At 35.7% G+C, this 16,569-nt stretch overlaps 1 protein-coding gene across 8 annotated transcripts in view; it reads left to right on the top strand.

The window, feature by feature from the left end:
* foxp1b (forkhead box P1b) overlaps positions 1-16,569 on the top strand; it is a 498,341-nt gene that overhangs the window by 423,778 nt on the left and 57,994 nt on the right. For all 8 annotated transcript variants that reach the window (XM_062045979.1, XM_062045996.1, XM_062045954.1 and 5 more), the window contains one exon: positions 11,841-11,948. In XM_062045979.1, the coding sequence (XP_061901963.1) occupies positions 11,841-11,948 (108 nt within the window). The remainder of the gene's footprint in view (positions 1-11,840; positions 11,949-16,569) is intronic.

Genomic DNA, 16,569 nt, shown 5'->3' on the forward strand with positions numbered 1-16,569 from the left:
TCCGGGATACTATAATATCTACCCCCTACCGCCCCCCCCCCCCACCCCAACCCCGCCCACCTCAACCTCCTCATGCTCTCTGAGGGAGAGCATGTCATAAATTCCAAGCTGCTGTTTGAGGCATGTTAAAAAAAATAATGCACTTTGTGACTTCAATAATAAATATAGCAGTGCCATGTTGGCATTTTTTTTCCCATAACCTGAGTTGATTTATTTTAGAAAACCTTGTTACATTGTTTAATGCATCCAGTGGGGCATCACAACAAAATTAGGCATAATAATGTGTTAATTCCACGACTGTATATATCGGTATCGGTTGATATCGGAATCGGTAATTAAGAGTTGGACAATATCGAAATATCGGATATCGGCAAAAGAGCCATTATCGGACATCTCTAGATGACACAGTTATCTGCTGTTTTAATATCATTTACAAGTTCGACCCTCAGACTGCCCCACAAAACAGTATTGTTCGGGTGCACATCAAATGTCACGCAATGCATTATGGCAGCACTGGGCAATTACTTTGACACGGGGGGCCAAATTTAGAGAAAAAAAAAATGTGTCTGGGAGCCGGTATATACATTTTTAGGAACACTAATACAAAAACTCACAATAATGTCTGATTGAATGCTAAAAACGTTATGACAGACCACCTGAAAAAAACGGAATGGAATTTAAATTTTGTATTACTGAATGAGACACCCAGAATGTACATGAAAATAAAGAATGTGGGATTTACAATATTAACTATGAAGGATAAAACATTGAATTTTGACAACATATAAACGTCACACCCCCTCTCGATCGACATATATTACAATTAGAGATGTCCGATAATGGCTTTTTTGCCGATATTCCGATATTGTCCAACTCTTAATTACCGATTCCAATTTCAACCGATACCGATATATACAGTCTGCCTAATTTTGTTGTGATGCCCCGCTGGATGCATTAAACAATGTAACAAGGTTTTCCAAAATAAATCAACTCAAGTTATGGAAAAAAAAAATGCCAACGTGGCACTGCCATATTTATTTATTTTTTTAAATTTTTTTTAACATGCCTCAAAACAGCAGCTTGGAATTTGGGACATGCTCTCCCTGAGATAGCATGAGGAGGTTGAGGTGGTTGGGGTGGGGCTGGGTTCGGGGGGTAGCGGGGGTGTATATTGTAGCGTCCCGGAAGAGTTAGTGCTGCAAGGGGTTCTGGGTATTTGTTCTGTTGTGTTACGGTGCGGATGTTCTCCCGAAATGTATTTGTCAATCTTGTTTGGTGTGGGTTCACAGTGTGGCGCATATTTGTAACAGTGTTAAAGTTGTTTATACCTCCGCCCTCAGTGTGACCTGTATGGCTGTTGACCAAGTATGCCTTGCATTCACTTGTGTGTATGAAAGGCCGTAGATATTATGTGATTTGGCCGGCACGCCCCCAATATTGTTGTCTGGGTGGAAATCGGGAGAAATTCGGGAGAATGGTTGCCCCAGGAGATTTTCGGGAGGGGCACTGAAATTCGGGAGTCTACCGGGAAAATCGGGAGGGTTGGCAAGCATGTCAGTAAAATGTTTAATAATGAATGCATACATAGATTTAGAGGTAAGTGTACAAATGATGCAATAGTATAGATGTTTTACAGTTTATCGGTGTCTTTCCCATCGTTCACAAATGAGCTCTTTAACACACGTACATGCTAGATGTGAAGGGTGTTAATTACCACACTGGACTCATCAAATGAATGTGGAAACATGAGCGGCAACGTGCACCAGTGGTCCACTGGAAGCACAGGTGGTAGCGATATAGGCCAGTCCCCCCAGGCTCTTTTAGCTGCGAGTTGTCTTGTTCCACTGCTTGTGTACATATGGCCGTCTGTCTCGCTCTCATGGTACCTTCCACACAGACCACTTTCTCCAGCGCTGATTGGCGGGGTAATCTTTACGTCTTCGCCTGCCGCCATATGGAAGATGTTGCAAAGTTGTTGTTTTTTCATAGATGTCCCCGGCTATTAGGTTTGATTACGCTAAGTTTGCCGCGGATTGTTGCCGGTCAACCCCCAGTGACATAGATTGGTCGGTCGGATGAATTGATACCAGGTGGAGATGTTTATGGTGTCCGTTTAGTTTTTTTTATACGCTCCTTTGTACGGCCTTTGTGCTGTCATCCGCTTGTTTAATGCAATGGGTGACAAAACCCAAAAGACATCAGGTGTGATACACTATATTGCCAAAAGTATTTAGCCACCTGCCTTTACTCACACATGAAGTTAAAGTGCCATCCCATTTTTTACCTTGACAATAATTTTTGACCTTGAAAATAATTTTTTACTTTGAAAATCAACTTTTACCTTGAAAATCAACTTTTACCTTGAAAATCATTTTTTACCTTGAAAATCATTTTTTGCCTTGAAAATCAACTTTTACCTTGAAAATCAACTTTTACCTTGAACATCATTTTTTACCTTGAAAATAATTTTTTGCCTTGAAAATCCTTTTTTACCTTGAAAATAATTTTTTACCTTGAAAATCAACTTTTACCTTGAAAATCATTTTTTACCTCGAGAATCAACTTTTACCTTGAAAATCATTTTTTACCTTGAAAATCAACTTTTACCTTGAAAATCAACTTTTACCTAGAAAATCAACATTTACCTTGAACATAATTTTTTAACTTGAAAATCATTTTTTACCTTGAAAATCATTTTTTACCTTGAAAATCATTTTTTGCCTTGAAAATCAACTTTTACCTTGAAAATAATTTTTTACCTTGAAAATAATTTTTTACCTTGAAAATATTTTTTTTTACCTCGAAAATAATTTTTTACCTCCTAAAATAATTTTTTACCTTGAAGATCAACTTTTACCTTGAAAATCATTTTTTACCTTGAAAATCATTTTTTACCTCGAAAATCAACTTTTACCTTGAAAATCATTTTTTGCCTTGAAAATCAACTTTTACCTTGAAAATCAACTTTTACGTTGTACATCATTTTTTAACTTGAAAATCATTTTTTACCTTGAAAATAATTTTTTACCTTGAAAATCAACATTTACCTTGAAAATCAACTTTTACCTTGAAAATCATTTTTTACCTCGAAAATCAACTTTTACCTTGAAAATCATTTTTTACCTTGAAAATCATTTTTTACCTTGAAAATCATTTTTTACCTCGGAAATCAACTTTTACCTTGAAAATCATTTTTTTGCCTTGAAAATCAACTTTTACCTTGAAAATCAACTTGTACGTTGTACATCATTTTTTAACTTGAAAATAATTATTTACCTTGAAAATCAACATTTACCTTCAAAATCAACTTTTACCTTGAACATCATTTTTTACCTTGAAAATCATTTTTTACCTTGAAAATCATGTTTTACCTTGAAAATCAACGTTTACCTTGAAAATCAACTTTGACCTTGAACATCATTTTTTAACTTGAAAATAATTTTTTGCCTCGAAAATCATTTTTTACCTTGAAAATCATTTTTAACCTCGAAAATCTATTTTACCTTAAAAATAATTTTTTACCTGAAAATCATTTTTTACTTTGAAAATCATTTTTTACCTTGAAAATCATTTTTTACCGTGAAAATTATTTTTTATCTTGAAAATCATTTTTTACCTTGAAAATCCACTTTTACCTTGACAATCACGTCCAAAATGTTTTGGTATCCTGGAGCATTCAAAGTTCCTTTCACTGGAACTAAGGGGCCAAGCCCAACTTCTGAAAAACCAACCCCACACCATAATTCCTCCTCCAACAAATTTCACACTCTGCACAATGCAGTCCGAAATGTAGCGTTCTCCTGGAAACCTCCAAACCCAGACTGGTCCATCAGATTGCCAGATGGAAAAGCGTGATTCATCACTCCAGAGAAGGCGTCTCCACTGCTCTAGAGTCCAGTGGTGACGTGCTTTACACCACTGCATCCCACGCTTTGCATTGGACTTGGTGATGTATGGCTTAGATGCTGCTGCTCGGCCATGGAAACCCATTCCATGAAGCTCTCTGCGTACTGTACGTGGGCTAATTGGAAGGTCACATGAAGTTTGGAGCTCTGTAGCAACTGACTGTGCAGAAAATCTTTTCACTATGCGCTTCAGACCCCTCTCTTGTCAGTTTACGTGGCCTACCACTTGGTGGCTGACTTGCTGTTGTTCCCAAACTCTTCACTTTTCTTATAATAAAGTTGACTTTGGAATATTTAGGAGCGAGTAAATGTCACGATTGGATTTGTTGCACAGGTGGCATCCTATGACAGTTCCACGCTGGAAATCACTGAGAGCGGCCCATTCTTTCACAAATGTTTGTAGAAACAGTCTCCATGCCTAAGTGCTTGATTTTATACACCGGGCCAAGTGATTAGGACACCTGATTCTCATCATTTGGATGGGTGGCCAAATACTTTTGGCAATATAGTGTATGTCGTAATAATCAACCCTCATACATTTGTAAGATTGAGTTGGGTGATGCACTCTGCGGTTCATGGATGATGAGGCTTAAACGTGGATTATGTCTCCTACCTCGTCCCTACAAACACTGTCTACTGTATAGCTCTTCCAATGTGTTGACTGCATGATGTGCAATTGTTTGCCTAAAAGCTGGTGGACTGTGTTTTCTGTGTGTGAGCGACCACAACTCTTGCTGACTTGCTATTTAGCTTCCTGTATAGTAGTGAACAATGGCGGGTTGCTCTGAAACCATAGAAGAAGGGGTACAGTAGGCCCGTGCCGATATTGGATTAGTCAATTAACCAGACGATAACTCAAACTGAGGTCGGTAAGTTTTCCAGCCTTGATAATCGTCATCTGTAAGCATTGTTATGGATTACAAGAGCGGTCATTCTTGGGCTATGGGCGTTTGTACTACATATTAACGGTAGTAATGATACTGATAATGATTATTGTATTGAATTAAAGTACCTAAAGAACTTGTATCTTGTGTCACCAGGCAGAATTCTAATTGACCACATTAAAAATACAACAATAATAATAACTGTGATTATTTTGGTCACTATAACTCTATTTAGCTATTTTATTTATTGTTTTGGTTGTGTATATTTGAGGATTCCCCCAACCCTTCCTTGACAGAGACAGAGCCTATTTTATTGCTTATGGTTGTGATTTTTGTTCAAGGGGCAAAATGTTCCTTACAGACAGAGTATATTATGATTTTATTATGTGTTTGTTTTAGTTAACTTAAGTTTACATTTCAATTACAACGTTGAAATTAGGGCTGCAACAACTAATCGATTACATCGATTAAAATCGATTATAAAAATAGTTTGCGATTAATTTAGTCATCGATTCGTTGGATCTATGCTATGCGCATGCGCAGAGGCAATTTTTATTTTTAATTTTTTTTAATGTTTTTTTTTATAAACCTTTATTTATAAACTGCAACATTTACAAACAGCTGAGAAACAATAATCAAAATAAGTATGGTGCCAGTATGCTGTTTTTTTCCCAATAGAATACTGGAAAGGATAGAAATGTACTTTGTCTCTTTTATCCGATTATCAATCGATTAGTCGAAGTAATAATCGACAGATTATTCGATTATCCAATTAGTTGTTAGTTGCAGCCCTAGTTGAAATATACAATAAATACACGCTAATTGCATTTTATAGGTATACTTGTATTAATATTATGTACTGTCATTACATCAGTGTTTAATTTGGTCTCAAAAAAATAATAGTAATAATATCATTTACATGCAATGTTTTGTAGGTCAATATATCGTTGCGCAAAATTTGTTATTGGCCCAGGACCAGCGTTCAGTGCCGGTTTTGCAGAAGGGAAAATAGGAAAGCCTACATACCGTAAATTATGTACTTAGACACAAGGTGAAATTTTTTTCAAGCTTTGCAGGAATGTTTGGAGTAGCCATGTAAATGTAATTGTGCATCATTTGAATACAATCGTTAAACTAAATAATGCTATATTTTTCTATTTTGTCAGTCAATATATGTTTCACACTACAAACAATCAAATATATGATTTATTTTACGATTGTATTTATTTACTTTTATTTTTGTTGGGATTTAGACGTTTTTCCACGAAAACCATAACCTAGTAAATCGTACACTAGATTGTTTAATAGTTTGTGGTGTGAAACACGTATATTAAATTGTGGGGGAAAAAAAGCATTATTGAGCCATGTTCTGGCGACACATGGAATTAATGCATTCCCTGCATCTGCACATAAATCCAAGGAATGCGCAAATGTAATTGCGCATCACTTCAATACAATCGTTAAACTAAATAATGCTATATTTTTCTATTTTGTCAGTCAATATATGTTTCACACTACATACAATCAAATATAGGATTTATTTTACGATTGTATTTTTTTTTTTTTTTTTTTGCTGGGATTTAGATGTTTTTCTACGAAAACCATAACCTAGTAAATCGTACACTAGATTGTTTAATAGTTTGTAACAGGGCTGCAACAACTAATCGATTAAATCGATTAAAATCGATTATAAAGAAAAATAGTTGGCGATTAATTTAGTCATCGATTCGTTGGATCTATGCTATGCGCAGAGGCATTTTTAATATTTTTTTTTATGTAAAAAACATCATTTCTATTTTTTTTTATAAACTTTTATTTATAAACTGCAACATGTACAAACAATAATCAAAATAAATATGGTGCCAGTATGCTGGGTTTTTTTTCAATAAAATACTGGAAAGGATAGAAATGTAGTTTGTCTCTTTTATCCGATTATTCATTGATTAATCAAAGTAATAATCGACAGATTAATCGTATATCAAATTAATCGTTAGTTGCAGTCCTAGTTTGTAGTGTGAAACACGTACCGTATTTTCCGCACTATAAGGCGCACCTGAAAACCTCCAATTTTCTCAAAAGCTGACAGTGCGCCTTATAATCCGGTGCGCCTTATATATGGACCAATATTGAGCCACAACAGGTCTCACAACTACGGGATGCATAACATAATCCCAGCCTCTACTGTAGCGTATATTCTATTCGCCTTATAATGCAGTGCGCCTTATATATGAACAAAGTTTTAAAATAGGCCATTCATTGAAGGTGCGCCTTATAATCCGGTGCGCCTTATAGTACGGAAAATACGGTATATTAAATTACGGGGGGGGGAAAAAAGCATTATTTAGTGTAACGATTGTACTCTTGTAATATGTCCACATTCCTCTGATTTTTTTACTTATACAGATGCAGGGGGTGTATAAATTCTGATGGAAGTATGTTTCGCTGAAATAACCGGCATTACTTACGCTGTACAACCCCTTCAGGTGCGACAGAGAACTGTCTGCTTCCCCTTATGAATATTCTCTGCAGTTTGTTTCCTCAACATACAGGAAAAATATATACCGTATTTTTCTGACTGTAAGTCGCAGTTTTTTTCATAGTTTGGCCGGCGTGCGACTTATACTCAAGAGCGACTTATGTGTGAAATGATTAACACATTGCCGTAAAATATCAAATAATATTATTTAGCTCATTCACGTAAGAGACTAGACGTATAAGATTTCATGGGATTTAGCGATTAGGAGTGACAGATTGTTTGGTAAACGTATAGCATGTTCTATATGTTATAGTTATTTGAATGACTCTTTCCATAATATGTTACGTTAACATACCAGGCACGTTCTCAGTTGGTTATTTATGCGTCATATAACGTACACTTATTCAGCCTGTTGTTCACTATTCTTTATTTACTTTAAATTGCCTTTCAAATGTCTATTCTTGGTGTTGGGTTTTATCAAATAAATTTCCCCCCAAAAATGCGACTTATACTCCAGTGCGACTTATATATGTTTTTTTTCCTTCTTTATTATGCATTTTCGGCTGGTGCGACTTATACTCCGGAGCGACTTATACTCCGAAAAATACGGTACATTAAAGACATAGCACATTGCAGAAAGTCATAGTGGATAATAATAATAATAATAAAGTTTTTGCCGACATGCTGAGAAACAGGAACGGGCATACGATAGTTTGTAACCCAGTTTGTACCGTATTTTTCGGACTATAAGTCGCAGTTTTTTTCACAGTTTGGCCGGGCTCCAGTGCGACTTATATGTTTTTTTCGTTCTTTATTATGCATTTTCGGCAGGTGCAACTTATACTCCGGTGCGACTTATACTCCGAAAAATATGGTATGTTTTTTGTGCTCAACTTGCCGCCCTGTATTACATTATTAGTTCAGGAAAAATGCAAACTCAGCCATTTTACTTAAGAACCTGTTACAAATAAAGGGAATTATACATTAAAAAACAACATTTATAACAGATCCCTGGAAATGTTAAGTTAGTATCATTTCATTGTTATTTGTTTTTTAATTATCTTCAGCTATTTGAATGTCAGTTGAAGATCCCTACACACGGTCTGCAGTCATATCAGATTTGTACCATCATTTTCATCAAAAAAAAAACAATCATTTGCAAGTTTCTGGTATTTCGCATCTGGCAACCCTGCAGGAAGAGAACGTTACACGCTAGCAGCTAACCGTTAATGACACAAGTTGGCCGGTCAAATGGATAACAAAGCTTTCTACCGTGGTTACGTGCGGTCGGTAACAATTTAATGTGTTGTATAAATGACATCTGCTTAGGCTCTTGTGGTTGTGGCGCTCCTCTGGGTTATGGAAAGAAATCGCTGACTTCCCCTTTAGGGTCTACAATGTACGATACTTTTGCTACTGCTTTGAACTACAAACAAAGGCTGCACATGTATTTGAATGTGTAGTGTAGCGTGGATTAAATTGGTTGTGCTTTGACGATTTAAAAACAAACTGCATAAGAATTATATTTTGAATTTAGGGATTACATCGTCCATTTTTACATCACTAAATACATTTTGAATCAGAATGCCATTGAAGTGAGGTATCTTTTAAATATTTGCAACAACTTTAGGTCTGGTTATGTTACCTACTGCCGGTACTGTAGAATACAAACTAATTAAATTACATTTTCAATACAAAATAAATGTGTTTTTTTTTCTATTTATGTTTGATACATGTCTACCCACTTGTGATGTGCTCAGATCTTGTTTTAAAAACCTGCCTCTAAAAGAATTTTCTCCAAATCATTGATTGGGTCAACTGGACTTATTTTCCGCTTCGGTAAAACCATTAGTCCTCAAGTAGAGATCTGGCTACCAATCGCTGAGTCTACATATGTTAGTCCGACTCTTAGAAAACAGCTTAGTCTGTGTGTATTAGTCGATACTTGAAAGTCAGCTTAGTCTACGTATGTTATTCAGATCCTTAAAAAGTGGGCTTCGCCTATATATGTTACTTCGAACCTTAAAAATCGGCTTAGTCCATGTATGTTATTCCGATTTTTTTTTCAAATCCTCTTAGTCTATGTTTAATGGTTTTAGTCTGAGATAAACTAAAACCATTAAGATAAACTACAATCTTTAAGATAAACTAAAACCATAAGCATATTCCGATCCTTAAAATGTTATTCCGATCCTTAGGAAATCAGTTTAGTTCACGATCCTAAAAGAAAATCAGCTACGTCTACGTATGTTATACCGATTTCTTTAAAAAAATCACCTGATTATACGTATGTTATTCCGATCCTTTAAAAAAAATAGGCTTAGTCTACGTATGTATTCCGAACCTTAGGAAATCAGTTTAGTCTACATTCCTAAAAAAAAATTAGCTTAGTCTACATATGTTATTCCGATTCTTAGGAAATCAGCTTAGTTCACGGTCCTAAAAGAAAATCAGCCACATCTACATATGTTATCCCGGTTTCTTTAAAAAAAATCACCTAAGTCTACGTATGTTATTCTGATCCTTAAAAAAATAGGCTTAGTCTACGTATGTATTCCGATCCTTAGAGAAATCAGTTTAGTCTACAATCCTAAAAAACAATTAGCTTAGTCTACATATGTTATTCCGATTCTTAGGAAATCAGCTTAGTTCACGGTCCTAAAAGAAAATCAGCCACATCTACATATGTTATCCCGGTTTCTTAAAAAAAATCACCTAAGTCTACGTATGTTATTCCGATCCTTAAAAAAATAGGCTTAGTCTACATATGTATTCCGATCCTTAAAGAAATCAGTTTAGTCTACAATCCTAAAAAACAATTAGCTTAGTCTACATATGTTATTCCGATTCTTAGGAAATCAGCTTAGTTCACGATCCTAAAAGAAAATCAGCTACCTCTACATATGTTATCTCGATTTCTTACAAAATCACCTAAGTCTACGTATGTTATTTCGATCCTTAAAAAATAGGCTTAGTCTACGTATGTATTCCGATCCTTAGGAAATCAGTCTAGTCTACAATCCTAAAAGACAATTAGCTTAGTCTACATATGTTATTCCGATCCTTAATAATCAGTTCAGTTTAACTATGTTGTTCTGATCGTAAAAAAACTCAACTTAGTCTAGGTACATTATGTTTTTCCGATACTAAACAATCAGCTTATTCTAAGTAAATTATTCAGATTCTTAAAAATCGCAAGGTCTACGTAGGTTATTCAGATTCTTAAAAAATCGGCTTCATTTACATATGTTACTTCGAAACTTAAAAATCGGCTTAGTCTATGTATGTTTTTCCGAATTTAAAAAAAAATCTTCTTAGTCTATGTGTTATGGTTTTAGTTTAAGATAAACTAAAACAATTAAGATGATCCTTAGGAAATCAGCATAGTTCACGATCCTAAAAGATAATCAGCTAAGTTTACATATGTTATCCCGATTTCTTAAAAAAATCACCTAAGTCTACGTATGTTATTTCGATCCTTAGGAAATCAGTTTAGTCTCTAATCCTAAAAGACAATTAGCTTAGTCTACATATGTTATTCCGATCCTTAAAAAATCAGAATAGTTTACGTATGTTATTCCGATCCTTAATAATCAGTTCAGTTTAACTATGTTGTTCTGATCCTAAAAAAACTCAGCTTAGTCTAGATACAGTATGTTTTTCCGATACTTAACAATCAGCTTAATCTATGTAAATTATTCCGATTCTTAAAAATCGCATAGTCTACGTAGGTTATTCAGATCTTTAAAAAGTCGGCTTTGTCTACATATGTTACTTCGAACCTTAAAAATCGGCTTAGTCTATGTATGTTTTTCCGATTTTTTTTTAAATCTTCTTAGTCTATGTGTTATGGTTTTAGTTTAAAAAAAAACTAAAACCATTAAAATGATCCTTAGGAAATCAGCATAGTTCACGATCCTAAAAGATAATCAGCTACGTTTACATACAGTATGTTATCCCGATTTCTTAAAAAAATCACCTAAGTCTACGTATGTTATTTCGATCCTTAGGAAATCAGTTTAGTCTACAATCCTAAAAGACAATTAGCTTACTCTACATCCTTAAAAAAAAATTGAATAGTGTATATATATGTATGTTATTCCGATACTTAATAAGTAGTTCAGTTTATGTATGTTGTTCTGATCATTAAAAACTCAACTTAGTCTACGTACAGTAAGTTTTTCCAATTTTTAACAAGCAGCTTAGTCTATGTAAATTACTCAGATTCTTAAAAATTGCGTAGTCTATGTATGTTATTCTGATCCTTAAAGCAATCTGCTTGGTCTTTGTGCATTATTCCGATCCTTAAAAAGTCAGCTTAATCTACGTATGTTATTATGATCTTTAAAAAAAACATGATCATGTTTACCTGTATTTTGAAAAGCTGTTTTCAACCCAATTCATGCAGTATTTATTTCATTTCAGTGCGTGTAAACGTAGTAAGTGGCTGTATCACATAACGCCCCTGTTTAATTTACCATAGATTTATGTGTTAACAACATTGACCCCATATTTCACAATAAGAGCCTTTTATAATTTAACAAAAACTCAACGTCTCCCGCATGTCTCCTCCAGATCCACAGTGGAAGAGTCCTCCCCCCATAGCCATCCTCTCTACGGCCACGGTGTTTGCAAGTGGCCTGGATGTGAAGCGGTGTTTGATGATTTCCAGTCATTCCTCAAGTAAGTAAAAGCCACACCCGGCGCTACAGTCCATATTTATTTATTTTTACCTACATTTCTTACGCCGGTTCGATTGCATGTTTTGTGACAAGGTCCGCCCAGATGCACCACAGCTACAGCTAGTTGTTATTCTCGAGTGGGTGCCTGGGACGGTCCTCTCTTGACAAGGGTACTGATCCTGGGTCTCTTTTGGAGGACACCATGGGCCTCTAATTCCTGTGATAAGTGCAGTTCCCATGGCGACGGGGACCATTTTTCCCAAACAAACAACCGTAGGATGTTTTTTTGTGGCTCTGGGCGCACTGCATGTTTGCCCTTGTCATCAGACCACGGGGGAATTGTGTCTTTGACTGGTTCTTCGTCTTTGAGGTGTATTTCTGTCTTTTGAAAATCACCTTTTGTATCACTCACTGGTCTCTTTACCTGAGCTTGGACAGAAATCTATGATTTCTACCGTGAACCGTAGAACAGCTGAGATGCTTTTCAGCTATGCCAGGGGTCGGAAACCTTTATTATTAAAAGAGGAATTTTGCAAAAAATAACACGGATTATAGACTTTTAAAAGTTGTAATATATACAGTACAGGCTAAAAGTTTGGACACACCTTCTCATTCAATGCACTGCAAAAACTGAAATCTAAGTAAGATTAAATATCTCAAATAAGGGTGATATTTGCTTATTTTCTGTCTGATAAGATAATTCTTCTCACTAAGCACTTTTACTTGTTTTAAGGGTTTTGGTCCTAAATGATCTCAGTGAGATATTACAGCTTGTTGCTGAGATTTTATGACCTATATTGAGTAAAACATGCTTGAAACTAGAATATCAACTGTTGCAAAGCTGTGTCATCAACACTCACAAGTATAAAACTACTTTTTTAAAGTACTAATTTCTTATTTCAAGCATGAAAAAAAAAATCAGGACTTTGACACAATTGTGTTTCATAAGTAAAACGGATGACAGCCAAATGGACTTTGCTGTTTTATTTTCAATGAAACAATAGAAAATACGTACTCATATAGTAGTACAGTTGGCACAGTACAGTAAACAGACGGTTAATATTTAAACATTTAACATGTGACATTTCTAACAATTTTGCATCATTAAGATAAAGTCTTCAAAATTACAATTAAAAAAATGTTGGCCGCACTAATTGACTGAAAGAGCACGCACTTGGCGCGATGATGTCATGTTATCGATGGAAAAATGCATTTTTAGACCATATGATTTGCCTGAGCGGCTAGGAGACCCCGAGAGTAACAAGCGGTTGCCTTGTTGCCTTTCCATTAAGAACAATAAATTCGTTTTTAGTATAAGTTTGCTGGTTTCAAGAAATGTAATGCCGAGCGCATATCATTATGTCAAGATAATGGCACTAGCATTTACTTAATTTAAGAATATTTTTCAACATATTGAGCAAAAAGGTCTCTTTTTTTTCTACCAAGAAAAGTGCACTTGTTATTAGTGAGAATGTACTTATTTTAAGGTATTTTTGGATTCATTGAAGTTAGCTAATTTTACTTGTTTTGGAAAGTCTTGACAAGCCAAATGTTCTTTTTCTATTGGCAGATAATTTTGCTTAGTTCAAATAAAATACCCCAAATTTTTGTATTTTTTTTTCTTGTTTTTGAACACTGAATTTTTGCAGTGTTATTTTCATGACTGTTTAAATTGTAGATCAGGGTTGTCAAACGTAGGGCCCACAGGGCTGGATCAGGCCCGTGAACAGGTTTTATCCGGCCCGCGGGATGAGTTTGCTAAGTATAAAAATTAACCGGAAATTTTTGAATGAAAGAAACAGCTGTTCTAAATGTATCCACTGGATGTCGCAATAGCAATTATTTGCAAAGATTTTATGTTAGACTGTTTTACTTGTTTTAAGGGTTTTGGTCCTAAATGATCTCAGTAAGATATTACAGCTTGTAGCTGAGATTTGATGACCTATATTGAGTAAAACATGCTTGAAACTAGAATATCAAGTGTTGCAAAGCTGTGTCATTAACACTCACAAGTATAAAACTACCTTTTTAAAGTAAGAATTTCTTACTTCAAGCATGAAAAAAAAAATTATGATGCCGAGCGCATATCATTATGTCAAGATGATGGCACTTGCATTTACTTAATTTAAGAATATTTTTGAACATATTGAGCAAAAAGGTCTCCATTTTTTTTCTACCAAGAAAAGTGCACTTGTTATTAGTGAGAATATACTTATTTTAAGGTATTTTGGGGTTCATTGAGGTTAGCTAATTTAACTCGTTTTGGAAAGTCTTGACAAGCCGAATTTTCTTGTTCTATTGGCAGATAATTTTGCTTAGTCCAAATAAAATACCCCTCATTTTTGTATTTTTTTTTTCTTGTTTTTGAACACTGACTTTTTGCAGTGCAGTCCAATGGTAAAAAAATATATATCTGCGAAGGAAGCCGCGGGTTGCAGACCCCCCGAGCTAGGAGTAGACTGTTTTTGTTTTACACCACGATCCCTTTTCTCAAACCGCGGGTTATTACTTATCAACCCGGTGTGCGGTGCGTTCATGTTAATCCAGCGCCATGGTTACGGCGGGGATGAAAACATCTGCGTGGTGGCAGCAGATCAATGGCTCACTGTCACCCCGGATTAGTCTCACTTTAAACAAGATATGACACAATTCCATTATCCGAAAACAAGCGTTGGCTCAGTGTCTCAACAGGCGGAAAGGTGTCGCACAGGACAGCCTCAGTGACCGCCGGAGGTTCTGACGCTTTGTCAATATTTCAAATCCCTTTAGTTGACATAAATCCGCACCTCTGAAAGTGTGCAGTGTAGTTTTTCACGAAAACACACAGGCTTGCGTTTCCATTTGATAATAATAAAAGGGGACCCATGATGATTTGAATCTACATTTAAAACATGTCCTCTATATCTAGAGCAGGGGTCACCAACGCGGTGCCCGCGGGCACCAGGTAGCCCGTAAGGACCAGATGAGTAGCCCGCTGGCCTGTTCTAAAAATAGCTCAAATAGCAGCACTTACCAGTGAGCTGCCTCTATTTTTTAAATTTTATTTATTTACTAGCAAGCTGGTCTCGCTTTGCTCGACATTTTTAATTCTAAGAGAGACAAAAGTCAAATAGAATTTGAAAATCCAAGAAAATATTTTAAAGACTTGGTCTTCACTTGTTTAAATAAATTCATTATTTTTTTTACTTTGCTTCTTATAACTTTCAGAAAGACAATTTTAGAGAAAAAATACAACCCAAGGCTATTTTATCCCTACAAGCCTGTTTCGCAGGTTTCCCTGCTCTTCAGGGGATTTACCCCCTGAAAATCCCCTGATGAGCAGGGAAACCTGCGAAACAGGCTTTTAGGGATGAAATTGCCTCTGTGTTTTTTCCTGACCTAACGTATATTCCGCTCTACCCTGGTATTGAGCACTGTATAACGGATAAACCACAGTAACCTTGACTATATATATACAGTATATATATATATATATATATGTATATATATATATATATATATATATATATATATATATATATATATATATATATATATATATATATATATATATACAGTATATATATATATATATATATATATATGTATGTGTGTGTGTATATATATATATGAATATATATATATAAAGATATATATCGTCGCTCCCTTGGATCCACCAGCCATGCGGAGAGGGGGGGCTTGCTGCCTGGACAACAGCTTGTCCTCCATAGTTCCATGCCCAGGCCATGTAGATCCACTGGAGAGGTCCACTGGAGAGGTCACTCCAGCAGATACCGGTTCTAAGCCCATCCGATTGGCGAAAGAAACAGGTGCCAGGGGCCATCTCCGTCCGTGGGAGGGACCATCCCAGTGAGCCCCCCCCCCCCCCCCTTGGATCTACCCCATCGTCTCCTGAGACGGAAGGATGCCGACGACGATATAAAGAGAGATAGGTAGATATACACAGAGGCTATTTCATCCCTAAAAGCCTGTTTCACAGGTTTTCCTGCTTTTCAGGGGGTAAATCCCCTGAAGAGCAGGGAAACCTGCGAAACAGGCTTGTAGGGATAAAATAGCCTCTGTGTTTTGTCCTGACCTAACGTATATTCCGCTCTACCCCGGTATTGAGCACTGTATAACGGATAAACCACAGTAACCTTGACTATATATATATATATATATATATATATATATATATATATATATATATATATATATATATATATATATATATATATATATATATATATAGATAGATAGATAGATAGATAGTTTGACACCCCTGCATTAGTAGATCAGGCCCATGATGTCTGAATAAGTGCTTCTACCTCGCGGTGACGTCATGACGTTGCCAGTTGCAAAAACCCCCTGAACAGAGGCATCCAACACTTTGTGCAAGCTTACACCACAATGCACGAACCCTATGATTTAACACAAGTATCCAACATTATAAGGACATATGATGAAATTCATCATATCCCCAAATGCATAAAGTCACCCTTTATTGTAGCGTGACGTTTTGTTTATAGAAGAAAAGGGACGCACAATAGAGCTTTTCCCCGAAACCCGTCTGCAAGTGCACTCTGCTTTTGTTTTCACAAGTGGTTTTATCACGGCAACATCTTGTTTACTTTAGTTGCCTG

This window comes from Entelurus aequoreus, linkage group LG01 (assembly GCF_033978785.1).
Source record: "Entelurus aequoreus isolate RoL-2023_Sb linkage group LG01, RoL_Eaeq_v1.1, whole genome shotgun sequence".
NCBI lineage: Eukaryota > Metazoa > Chordata > Actinopteri > Syngnathiformes > Syngnathidae > Entelurus > Entelurus aequoreus.